The sequence below is a fragment of the Sinohyriopsis cumingii genome, unplaced genomic scaffold, assembly GCF_028554795.1.
Source record: "Sinohyriopsis cumingii isolate HCF-2022 unplaced genomic scaffold, ASM2855479v2 utg003158l, whole genome shotgun sequence".
In the NCBI taxonomy this organism is placed as follows: domain Eukaryota; kingdom Metazoa; phylum Mollusca; class Bivalvia; order Unionida; family Unionidae; genus Sinohyriopsis; species Sinohyriopsis cumingii.
In genome coordinates, this window is record NW_028316414.1 from 1 (window position 1) to 13,787 (window position 13,787).

The window sequence follows — 13,787 nt, forward strand, 5'->3', positions numbered from 1 at the left end:
TATTTGGTCTCTCAGTAGGTCTTATTGCCAAGTGAGAACTCTTACATGGCATTTTATCACATCCTTTTTCCATGCATCCGACTTATTCTGGTTACTTTTATCATTCATAAGACAATATTATCATTGTTTGTTGCATGTCTTTGTACCTCACGTGTATTACCTCGAAGGCACGGGGCAATTTCAGCAAAACGTGTAACAATGATAACAAAATGAATCATTTTTTAAAACCTTTATTATTATTATTATTATTTGCATTTTTGTTGGGGATGGGGTCTTGTATTTTCGAAACGTTTACACAGTTTTCATTTAATCCTACAAGGTGGGATAAGATCTACGCTAGAGACATCTGGTCACGTGGTGGCTGACAATAAGATCTGGAAATTTAGCAGAGAGGGTGCTGTGGGTTATAACGCAGTGGAGATGTCCGGAGTGGGACATCTTGTACGCTACAATCACATCTTTGAAGGCCAGTACGATGCAATTCATTGGAGTGTAAGATTCCATGAGAGATTTAATATTACACTGTATTTATAGGGTCCTGCATTTGTATGGGAAAATATGAACCAGTTTTTTGGATGGAACACTGCACGACCTTGGGAGTGCAGTATATATATATATATATATATATATATATATATATATATATATATATATATATATATATATGAAAAAACGAGTTCATAATTTCCCATACAAATGCAGTAACCTTTTTATTATATGCTCATTTTTTATTCTACCGAAGGCTTAATAGTAGTGAATGGGGTGAGATTAGTGACAATGGGAATTAGCATTACAGACCCCCCCCCCCCGGGTAAGATTAGCGACAATGGAAATTTAACATTAACCACCCTGGGTAAGATTAGCGACAATGGAAATTTAACATGGGCAAAAAAGCCTGGGTCACTCTGGGGACAAGGGAATTTTGACATGGGCAATGGAAATTTAACATGGGCAAAAAACCCTGGGTCACTCTGGGGACAAGGGAATTTAACATATGGAAATTGAACATGGTGAGTCTGTATAGCGTCAAGGGGAATTGAACATGGTGGGACTGTCTAGGGACAATGATGGTAGAGGGTCAAACACAACAGAGACAGAGACATACATACACTAGTACAAGCGTGAGATTTATATATAAAGCATTACCAAGACCTGAAATCTTGCTGGGGTGTTCAAAAATTTGCATATTTGTAATGATGCTATAAATAGCTATAATCAAGGAAATGTTCAACGACAAAATGGATGTGACTAAAAGTAACGCTAAAATGACGAAATTGTCCCAGAATTTAAAGGAAAATAAACATATCCCCGAAAATTAAGTTACAATGGTTTAGACTAAAATGGATAAAATTAGTAACTACTTACAATATCAACTTGTGTGACGATCGTGGATAAACACCCATGTATCTATTTATAGCTATAATCCGCTAAAATTCATATGAAATCCCACTATCTATTTATACTACAACTTGTGGGTTATTCCTTTGGAAAATCCCACTATCTTTTTATAGCCTCAGCTTGAGTGACGTTCCTGTTTATGAACTCTAGTACATATGTATAGCTACAACCTATGGAAATCCCCAAGTCCATATTTATAGTCTCGAAATTTCCAGCGTCAGTGACGTCACTGTACTGAACACTAGGGGATAAATGTCAACAGTGTTGCAAGTGGCTGACCTGAATACACGCTACTGCAGGTAGGTAGGTAGAGTGCATCTGATAGGGATAAAGTGAGTTTTTATAGGGACAAACAGAGACCAATACACACACACCCACACACACACAACGTACGCGCGCACACACACACACACACACACACACACACACGCAGGGAAGAGGAAAAAACAAACCCCAAATATACTATCAACACAGAAGGGAGATAATACAAACCCCAAATAAACTATCCACACAAACGTACGCGAACGCATACAAACCCCAAATATACTATCAACACAGAAGGGAGATAATATAAACCCCAAATAAACTATCCACACAAACGTACGCGAACGCATACAAACCCCAAATAAACTATCCACACAAACGTACGCGAACGCATACAAACCCCAAATATACTATCAACACAGAGTGAAGAAGAAAAAGTTTTTTGAAAGCACCTAAGCCCTCACCTGCAATGACCAACTCTGCCAAACACCTACACCCCACCCCCCACTCCCAACACTACAAAACCCATTTAACCCGTTATTTTATGGCATCAGTGTGTGATTTAGGAAACATCAAGACACAAAATGATTTATGAATAGACTGACTATTGCTTACCGACTTGCATGCCTAAAGAGCGTGCGTGAAGGAAAACATCCTTCCATTTCAATTCTAACTAAAACATGATCCAGAGGGATAGAGAGAGGTGAAAGAGCACAATTTCATAAAGTGTGAGTAAAAACAAAACACGCCATCCTTATTATACAATGTCAAGACCAAGAGACACTTACGATTTCTTTCTGGTCTATTCTCTTTTAGAAGGTAGTATGAAATTTCACATCAGGGCCAACGCATCGGCTCACATTGTCAATTTTTCCATTTCCATGTCTTTACTGGTACAAGTTCTTCATCATCTTCAATTTCTTCTTCTTCTGAATCCCTCTTCTCTGTTTCGTCTTGTTTTTGTTTCTTCTCTTTTCTCGTAGGGCACTCTGAATTCCAGTGTCCTTTCTCCTGACAACGATATTAGGTATCTTGACTTTTGTCTCTCTTTCTTAGACGAAGCAGGTATTCTGGAGACAAATACCCATTTACCTTTGCAGATATAGCAAACTTCATTAGCACTTACACACTTTCATATGACTCTCATCAAATCAACGACCAAAAGAGTACGTTTTGTTGCCACTTTCGCATGTGAATTATGCTTTCGTATGACTTTTAGCAAATATTTGACCAGCAGGTCGATCTGTGCTGACTCTTCCATCTTCTTGATCGTTTGAGAGCGGAATGAATACTCTGACGCTAAGACACTCTCCTTATATACAGGGACCTGCTGCGTATGAAACCTAGTCAAAAGTAATTTTGCAATAAGATGAAACGATTTCTATTGAGGAAGTAAAAAGCAATGATGTACCGTATCGCCTCACACAAAACCTGAAGTGTTAGTTCAAATCCGTGTCAGCGATTTCGAAGACGACATAACGGCTTTAATCAATGCTCTCCAATTATGCCACAAAACCACGAGTCCTGATTCACGACAAAAGAAATTTCGTTCGGTCCATAAAAAATAGTATCACATCTGAGAAACGCAAAAACGAACTTCCAGAAAACTGAGAACGACGGCTTACACCTACAACGTAAATGTATGAGTTCAAGTAGTGCGTAAAACTTAGTCAAATTAAATTTTTATAGTCAAGACGAAACGATCTCTTTTCGAACAAGAAAGCAGACACCAAGCGACAATGGCGATCCGTGTCACACAACACTTTTCAAAATGTATATTATCAGAGGTTTGTTCTAGCGATCTGCACGATTAAATTAAATGTTGATGTATTGTGCAATAAGACGGACACAATTTCCATGGGATCGCCCATGGTACGATTGTTCGTGCATTAGTTTAATTTTTTAAAATATTTTTTTATATAAATCGCCTATAGGATAGACCCAGTAAAGCATGGCCATTCTCGTCACTGTCTGAATAGCTACTCAAGTCAATTCGAAGCGAACGCGGTAAGAAAATAGGCATAGCCAATGAAATGGCCTACAACGGGTGATGCATTGTTTTGTTCTAGGACTGTGTGGCATAATAATCCCTATGTTCTTGCGTTGTTACCATTACAGTGCAGACAGACTGAAATGTAAACTTACAAGCCCTCTTTGTGTGTGTTGTACCATTTCCTCTTACCACATCAAAATACTGAGTGTCACAGTATTGGTTCGCGTTTTCAAGCTGACCATTTTTTTATATCTCATTTAAACATTTCGACATAAACACTCACACTCACATCGGTAGAGTCAGAACAGACGTGTCACAGTATTGAGGGGCATGTTATATTTTTCTTTCAAACTAATAAATTTGTGGCTTGTATGAAGTAAAGAACCGAAAGTACAGTGAAACTCAAGGATGATGACCCAATCTGTCTGTCTATTGATGCGTGTATTTACTTAAGAAGAAATATGACCTCTAAAACACAGAGAGATACGGCAAGCATGATTAGATTAAACACAGCGATGTTTTCCTTCACGCCCGTGTAATTTAGAGTTTCAATCGTCTTTGAAGACAAACTTGGTCTCCTTTTGTAGGGCTTGAAATAATAAAAAAAACTGAAAAATCTTAAGCACTTTGCTATAGATAATTTCATCAACAGACTAAACAACATAAATACCGTTACAACAATAGAAAGCCTTAAATCTTCTATCAAAAAGAAATACATGAAAAAAATTAAAGATTAACGATAACTAACCAATGAAACCGAATTTAACAAAGGCAATGACATGTGAAGAAATGCCTCTCACTTTGGAAAGGTAGGCGAATGTACTCTGTCATGCACCATCAACTTGAAAAAAATTATAAACAGAGAGAAACCTGAATTCAAAATTCAGTTGTTTTTTCTTCAAAATTGTTTCGTTTCTTTTTTCTTTTTTTGGAACAAATCTAAGCACTAATATAGAGTGGGAAAGGGAAAATGCACATACAAGCTTTGATATTTCTGAAAAAATGAGGGGATATTCCTTACGTTCATAACCACCTATATATGCTTGGACTTGTCTGTGATTTATCCACGAAACAAGATGTACATATTTCTGGTCAAGCTGCAAGTGTGTGCGTGTTTTTGAAAATGGTAAAAATGGGATATACAGTTTTCTCGTGAAGAGTCTGTGCAAGTGTCAAAAGCCAAAGTTATATAAGTTTTGTATTTTGTACGGCTTGTAAAGATTTCCACTTTAGAAAATGTGAAGTATCACAAGTTATTATCACAAACAGAAGTGGAACATAGGGGCTTGCAAGAAAGAATATAACCCAGACAGTTGGTGTCATCAAGAGTGCTAGAGACGTTACCCGAACTTGCTTGCCTGCTTACTTGAATTAAAGTGATTTTCGCTCTAATGGAGCATGTATCACTGGTTTAATAATGCACCGCGTGATTTTTAATTACTCCTGGGGAAGGAAAGAGAGCCTCATCACCCAGGCTTTTATGTACTCACAGACTACTTTTAAATTTAGCCACTCAGGTGTAGGACTAACTAATCCTTAACAACCTGACTGAAAGGCTTTAAACATGAGTGGGAATAGTCTCACCACACACTCATTTTTTCTGCCCGAGCGTGGTAAAAGAGGAAAAAGGTGCTCAAAAAGACAGCCATGGGTGTTAAGTACTCAACAAAACGCTAGCCCGTACTTATTTCAAATCAAGTCGTGTCACCAAAAAAGACGACGTGTACGACATCAAAGGCATTGTCAAACGCAGAAACCGTAAAGTGGGCAAACGACGTCTCAAAGAAGTCAAAGTACGTTGGAAAGGATATCCACCCAGTTTTCATTCTTGCATCGACGCTTCGCACTATAAAAAGAAGTGACCATCATGCCCTTTCACACAGATTCAGCTACTGAGATCACTCCGTCACCCAATTCTTCTCTGCAAGGTTTACAAACACAACCCTTGTGGGTGTGGTATGGAAAACGTGTGCCTAAAACGCAAATCGTCTTTTTCTGCCAAACCTTCGTGGTGTATTGTGTCATCGGTGCAGCCATTGCCAATTTGAGTTTGCAACAAGGAGACAAACACTTGTGGACCATTGTATTGAGCAGTTACATCGGTTACCTGCTTCCTAATCCCTCCCTGAAATTCTCCTCGAACGGGAACAACGGGAACCTTGTGTCCAGTGTCAGTGCCAGTCACCACTCCAACAACAACCCCATTTTGGGCGGAGACACTCCTCTAACTTCCAGTATCGCCTCGGAGAGCCACAAAACTCTGGAATTATGAGCAATAACAACCAATTTTACTTAACCTTACCCAGTGACAGTTCCATGGAGGTGTTTCCCAAGAACACGTTGTGCTGTTACACGGTCAAATTACCTCAGACCATCCAGTTAGATCACGAAGCCCATTGGGAAGTGGCTTTAGTGGAAATCATTCACCCAACACAAATCAAAAACATCACCGAAAAGCAAACTACTTTCGAGGTGGAAATCCTGAATGCCCAATTGGAGGAAGGAATCAACAAAATCGGGTTTTTAGGAGACACAAGACCAGCCAGCAATCCAGCCTTCATTATCTACACCTTGAAAATTCCTTCAGGTTATTATTTTAGTGGTGAACATTTGGTGGACACTATTGCGGACAGGTTCAACTTAGCCTTTGGCAAAGCACTGAACAGAGCCAAAAAAAGTGTGAAGATTGAGTACCATAAAGTGGCTCATCGTCTCGTGATCAAATTTCAAGATACGGACACATTGTCCCTCAGGTTCAATGGTAGTTTGTTTGAAATTTTGGGTGGACATGCAGAAATGGTCGCAAACAATTTGAGCCCCAAGATCAAAAGTAACATGGATTTTTACAGAGCTTTTGGAAACCCGGTAGAACTGAACCAAGGACTTAATTTGATCTTTGTGTATTCCGATGTGGTGGAGTACAACGTGGTGGGACACACCTCTGTTCCGTTACTGCGTGTCATTCCTTTCAAAGTGGATAATACCACAAACAATGACCAGGAAGGTGCAAACACCTATCACGTACACCGTGAATTTGTACATCCTCACTATTTGCCCGTCAGTAAGTCGTATTTAGACACTGTCAACATTGCTATAAAAGGAGATCTGGGACAAAATATTCCATTCTCCAAAGGGAAAGTTACAGTGAAACTCCATTTTCGAAAACGGTTCTCTAACGAATTGTAAGTCAAGACAGCGAGGAGGGACATTTTCACCCTATAAAATCCGGCCAGATATGTGTGGAATTTCAGTTTGCAGAAAATCTACGCGCAGATAATACGGTGAACGTCATCCTGTATGCTGAATTGGACAATACGATATAAACCAACAGTTTGAGAGAAGTCATTCTACACTATTAGAAGTCATGGACGACTTTTATCAATGTTTGTATAGTAGGGATTCTTTGGACATGGAATGTGAAGATCCTGAGGAAGGAGAACCCCAAGACAAAGACGAAGAAGTCATCATGATGAAGTCTAGATGGCCAGAACAAGAATCACATTTAGTTTCCTGTTATGCTATAGTCTTGACAGAAAAAAAATTAAGGAATTGATCAAGAAAGATTGCTATGGATGTCATAACGATCATCCCAGTGAAATTTAACACGATAAATGCCTGATGCTGAGTCAAGAAGAAAAATTGGACGAATATCTGGACGAAGCTTGGAGTCTCATCTCGGAAGAAGACGTGTTACAACAGTGGTATAAAGGCTTGCGTGAACATTATTGTCCTCCATTAAAAACTCAAGAGATCCATCGCATCGAAGCTCTGTTGGATCAGAGTTGGGAGACAAGACGATGAAACGGTTACTTGTCAGACATTTTCAAGCAAAAAGTCAGGATCGAATTGATCACTTATCATTACCTGTGAAGAAGAAAAAAACAAAAAATGGATGCCTGAGAACTTTATTACCTTTTGAACCACAGTTCGTATACGGCTTCTTGGAATCCTGTCGTCTGTGCTAAAGATGAACTCCCTCATGTACACCTCAAAACCATCAAGCTTATGTGATCAACACGGACGACAGTCATCTCCCAGGAACCCACTGGGTAGCCGTCTACTTTCCTCAAGAAGGATGTGTGGAATATTTTGATTCCTATGGACTTCCCCCTTTGGAAGACGATATCATTGACTTTATGAGAAGAAATGCTCAGACCACACGATTCAATAATGTGAAATAACAAGGCACAGATTCCTTGGTGTGTGGACAGTACTGTGTGTAATTTCTGCATCATCGCAGCCTGGGCTATTCCTTAGAACATTTAGTGACTCATTTTGATCCTCGTCATTCTTCTAGAAACGATGTGAAAGTACATCGATGGTTTTGTGACCAGTATGCTTATCTTTTGTCTCTAACTAGGAAACGTAGTGTCCATCAATGACCTAATGAGTTCCAACAGTGGAAATCACAATTTCATTCACAACGTTGTCAGCCCTGTCCAAAATAATGTGTTAGTTGAAAAAAATGTTTGGTATTTGAAAAAAATGTTTGATGTTATATTGTTGGATTATTGTTAAAAAAAATGTTAGAGTTGTTTGTTAGTATGAATAAAAAAAATGTTGTGTTTTGAAAAAATGCCTTTGTGGTTTGTTTGGCTATAAGAATGTTGATTCATGCTCTTTGACTTCTCTCTATCCCTCCCATAACACTATTTGAACGTTCCGGCTAGAAAACCGTGTAGTAATGTTTTCCTTCACGTCCGCGCTTTGACCATAAAAACGGGTTAGTCTCCAGTCTGCCCATCCATTGTTAACTTATCTTCCTACGAAGATGTGCTGAAGATTAGCCAAGTTGAACGAAGCCTATGTGAATTTGCATAGGGTCATGACAAGTCTGATACCGAGACCTGAAGAGATAGACAATATCATAATGTTGAAAGTCACTGAAGACCTGAAAGAAGAACTCTTCAAGGAGGAATTCAAGAAGGAGAAAGAAGAATGGATGGAGAAGTACAGACTTCATAAACAGCAGAGAGAGCAGCAACAGCAGCAGCATGAACCTGACAGAGGCTTTGTCAACAGTTGTATCGACACCAAAGAGTTCTTCTTCTCTTTTCCGAAGAAGCAGACCTTATCCTGTGAGAAAGCCTGTCGTCAGAGGAGGCCGCCATCTTATAACCTAAGCTATCGCCATAGCTTCAAGTTCCAAAAAAAAAAAAAATTTCAGGGCTACCCCATACTCTCGAAAAGAAATAACATTCCATTGCCTATGATATGTTAGTCAGAAGAAAAATACAGAAGTGAGTCTATCAGCACATGATTTCTTTATCTTGGTTAGAAAGTGCGACTCTAAGTCCTTCGTTTCCGTCGCTTATCAAAATTTTAAAAATAGTAATGTTCTGTAAAAAGTGAGTGAGTGTTTCTTTTAGGTCTGTGCGTTTTTTTTTGTTGGTGATAATATGGATAATGTAAGTTCGGGTACAACGAAATTAAAAGAATTAGGCCCAGAACTCGGTACTACAGGCAATCTCAGCTGAAAGAACAACCACAACAACAATAACAGCGACAGACACAATAGCAGCGGATTTGAAACTATCTACCTCAACTAAAGAATTAGTATCAGAACCAGAAGAGGAAATTGAGGCGGTTGAGGAGGAGGGGGACGCTGACCCTCGTTGAGAAGTACACCGAAATGGGTCTAGATCAAGCACTGTATGACGTCAACAAAGCAGGGCAGTTTATTAGAGCCATACAATACGTTGCCTACAAATCTCTAGACACCTTTAAACCAAGACCTTCTCAATGGGGATTAGGGTCAGAGTTCTTCCCCAATTCTACCGACAAACCTACACTGGATACCCCCTCAGTCAACTGGTAGAAGCCGCTGCTTACATTGCCGCCCATCATGGCTACGCATTTCCTGATATCAAGAATCATGAGACTAGGAGTGCGGGAAAGAACGTGAAAGCAAAAGAGAGACGCGTTACCTTCTAACAGAAAAAAAAACCTTTTTTAGGGCTCCAAAAGATTGCATTTTATTAAATAGGGAACCATATTTGGCTTGGTATCCCTCCTTGACTAAACTATTCTCGAAACAAACTTGACCCATTGGAACGCCGCAACAAACTTAACTTTTTAAACCTAACAGTGACCAAACTGGTATATGTCTCTTAGACATAATAATTTAAATAAGATCAGTATGGCTATTTTTATGTACACTAAGTACTAATATTAGATAGATATGTTAGGAAGTAGGAAATTTAACAGACTCGTTAGATTTGAACTAATTGTACAAGTGGTTAACACATTATTGGTACTTTTTACTGTCCATTAGGAAAAACGGGACTTGATTTGAAATAAGTACGGACTAGCGTTTTGTTGAGTACTTAACACCCATGGCTGTCTTTTTGAGCACCTTTTTCCTCCTTTACCACGCTCGGACAGAAAAAATGAGTGTGTGGTGAGACTATTCCCACTCATGTTTGAAGCCTTTCAGTCAGGTTGTTAAGGACTAATTAGTCCTACACCTGAGTGGCTAAATTTAAAAGTAGTCTGTGAGTACATAAAAGCCTGGGAGATGAGGTTCTCTTTCCTTCCCCAGGAGTAATTAAAAATCACGCGGTGCGTTATTAAACCAGTGATATATGCTCCATTAGAGCGAAAATCACTTTAATTCAAGTAAGCAGGCAAGCAAGTTCGGGTACCGTCTCTAGCACTCTTGATGACACCAACTGTCTGGGTTATTTTCTTTCTTGCAAGCCCTTATGTTCACTTCTGTTTGTGATAATAACTTGTGATACTTCACATTTTCTAAAGTGGAAATCTTTACAAGCCGTACAAAATACAAAACTTATATGACTTTGGCTTTTGACACTTGCACAGACTCTTCACTTTATAAGTGTCACGAGAAAATTATATATCCCATTTTTACCATTTTCAAAAACACGCACACACTTGCAGCTTGACCAGAAATATGTACATCTTGTTTTGTGGATAAGTCACAGACAAGTCCAAGCATATATAGGTGGTTATGAACGTAAGGAATATCCCCTCATTTTTTCAGAAATATCAAAGCTTGTATGTGCATTTTCCCTTTTCCACTCTATATTAGTGCTTAGATTTGTTCCAAAAAAAAGAAAAAGGAAACGAAACAATTTTGAAGAAAAAGAAACAACTGAATTTTGAATTCAGGTTTCTCTCTGTTTATAATTTTTTTCAAGTTGATGGTGCATGACAGAGTACATTCGCCTACCTTTCCAAAGTGAGAGGCATTTCTTCACATGTCATTGCCTTTGTTAAATTCGGTTTCATTGGTTAGTTATCGTTAATCTTTAATTTTTTTCATGTATTTCTTTTTGATAGAAGATTTAAGGCTTTCTATTGTTGTAACGGTATTTATGTTGTTTAGTCTGTTGATGAAATTATCTATAGCAAAGTGCTTAAGATTTTTCAGTTTTTTTTATTATTTCAAGCCCTACAAAAGGAGACCAAGTTTGTCTTCAAAGACGATTGAAACTCTAAATTACACGGGCGTGAAGGAAAACATCGTTGTGTTTAATCTAATCATGCTTGCCGTATCTCTCTGTGTTTTAGAGGTCATATTTCTTCTTAAGTAAATACACGCATCAATAGACAGACAGATTGGGTCATCATCCTTGAGTTTCACTGTACTTTCGGTTCTTTACTTCATACAAGCCACAAATTTATTAGTTTGAAAGAAAAAGATAACATGCCCCTCAATACTGTGACACGTCTGTTCTGACTCTACCGATGTGAGTGTGAGTGTTTATGTCGAAATGTTTAAGTGAGATATAAAAAAATGGTCAGCTTGAAAACGCGAACCAATACTGTGACACTCAGTATTTTGATGTGGTAAGAGGAAATGGTACAACACACACAAAGAGGGCTTGTAAGTTCACATTTCAGTCTGTCTGCACTGTAATGGTAACAACGCAAGAACATAGGGATTATTATGCCACACAGTCCTAGAACAAAACAATGCATCACCCGTTGTAAGCCATTTCATTGGCTATACTTATTTTCTTACCGCGTTCGCTTCGAATTGACTTGAGTAGCTATTCAGACAGTGACGAGAATGGCCATGCTTTACTGGGTCTATCCTATAGGCGATTTATATAAAAAAATATTTTAAAAAATTAAACTAATGCACGAACAATCGTACCATGGGCGATCCCATGGAAATTGTGTCCGTCTTATTGCAAATTACATCAACATTTAATTTAACCGTGCAGATCGCTAGAACAAACCTCTGATAATATACATTTTGAAAAGTGTTGTGTGACACGGATCGCCATTGTCGCTTGGTGTCTGCTTTCTTCTTCGAAAAAAAGTCGTTTCGTCTTGACTATAAAAATTTAATTTGACTAAGTTTTACGCACTACTTGAACTCATACATTTACGTTGTAGGTGTAAGCCGTCGTTCTCAGTTTTCTGGAAGTTCGTTTTTGCGTTTCTCAGATGTGATACTATTTTTTATGGACCGAACGAAATTTCTTTTGTCGTGAATCAGGACTCGTGGTTTTGTGGCATAATTGGAGAGCATTGATTAAAGCCGTTATGTCGTCTTCGAAATCGCTGACACGGATTTGAACTAACACTTCAGGTTTTGTGTGAGGCGATACGGTACATCATTGCTTTTTACTTCCTCAATAGAAATCGTTTCATCTTATTGCAAAATTACTTTTGACTAGGTTTCATACGCAGCAGGTCCCTGTATATAAGGAGAGTGTCTTAGCGTCAGAGTATTCATTCCGCTCTCAAACGATCAAGAAGATGGAAGAGTCAGCACAGATCGACCTGCTGGTCAAATATTTGCTAAAAGTCATACGAAAGCATAATTCACATGCGAAAGTGGTAACAAAACGTACTCTTTTGGTCGTTGATTTGATGAGAGTCATATGAAAGTGTGTAAGTGCTAATGAAGTTTGCTATATCTGCAAAGGTAAATGGGTATTTGTCTCCAGAATACCTGCTTCGTCTAAGAAAGAGAGACAAAAGTCAAGATACCTAATATCGTTGTCAGGAGAAAGGACACTGGAATTCAGAGTGCCCTACGAGAAAAGAGAAGAAACAAAAACAAGACGAAACAGAGAAGAGGGATTCAGAAGAAGAAGAAATTGAAGATGATGAAGAACTTGTACCAGTAAAGACATGGAAATGGAAAAATTGACAATGTGAGCCGATGCGTTGGCCCTGATGTGAAATTTCATACTACCTTCTAAAAGAGAATAGACCAGAAAGAAATCGTAAGTGTCTCTTGGTCTTGACATTGTATAATAAGGATGGCGTGTTTTGTTTTTACTCACACTTTATGAAATTGTGCTCTTTCACCTCTCTCTATCCCTCTGGATCATGTTTTAGTTAGAATTGAAATGGAAGGATGTTTTCCTTCACGCACGCTCTTTAGGCATGCAAGTCGGTAAGCAATAGTCAGTCTATTCATAAATCATTTTGTGTCTTGATGTTTCCTAAATCACACACTGATGCCATAAAATAACGGGTTAAATGGGTTTTGTAGTGTTGGGAGTGGGGGGTGGGGTGTAGGTGTTTGGCAGAGTTGGTCATTGCAGGTGAGGGCTTAGGTGCTTTCAAAAAACTTTTTCTTCTTCACTCTGTGTTGATAGTATATTTGGGGTTTGTATGCGTTCGCGTACGTTTGTGTGGATAGTTTATTTGGGGTTTGTATGCGTTCGCGTACGTTTGTGTGGATAGTTTATTTGGGGTTTATATTATCTCCCTTCTGTGTTGATAGTATATTTGGGGTTTGTATGCGTTCGCGTACGTTTGTGTGGATAGTTTATTTGGGGTTTGTATTATCTCCCTTCTGTGTTGATAGTATATTTGGGGTTTGTTTTTTCCTCTTCCCTGCGTGTGTGTGTGTGTGTGTGTGTGTGTGTGTGCGCGCGTACGTTGTGTGTGTGTGGGTGTGTGTGTATTGGTCTCTGTTTGTCCCTATAAAAACTCACTTTATCCCTATCAGATGCACTCTACCTACCTACCTGCAGTAGCGTGTATTCAGGTCAGCCACTTGCAACACTGTTGACATTTATCCCCTAGTGTTCAGTACAGTGACGTCACTGACGCTGGAAATTTCGAGACTATAAATATGGACTTGGGGATTTCCATAGGTTGTAGCTATACATATGTACTAGAGTTCATAAACAGGAACGTC

The 13,787-nt window shown here is 38.8% G+C and overlaps 1 protein-coding gene across 1 annotated transcript in view; it reads left to right on the plus strand.

Annotated features, from left to right (window-relative positions):
• Positions 1–319: 319 nt before the first annotated feature.
• Positions 320–13,787, plus strand: part of LOC149769853 (uncharacterized) — a gene marked incomplete at its 5' end in the record, with an annotated part of 40,085 nt that continues 26,617 nt past the window's right edge. Inside the window, one exon of the mRNA XM_089949738.1 lies at positions 320–492. Coding sequence (XP_089805864.1) covers positions 320–492 — 173 coding nt within the window. The remainder of the gene's footprint in view (positions 493–13,787) is intronic.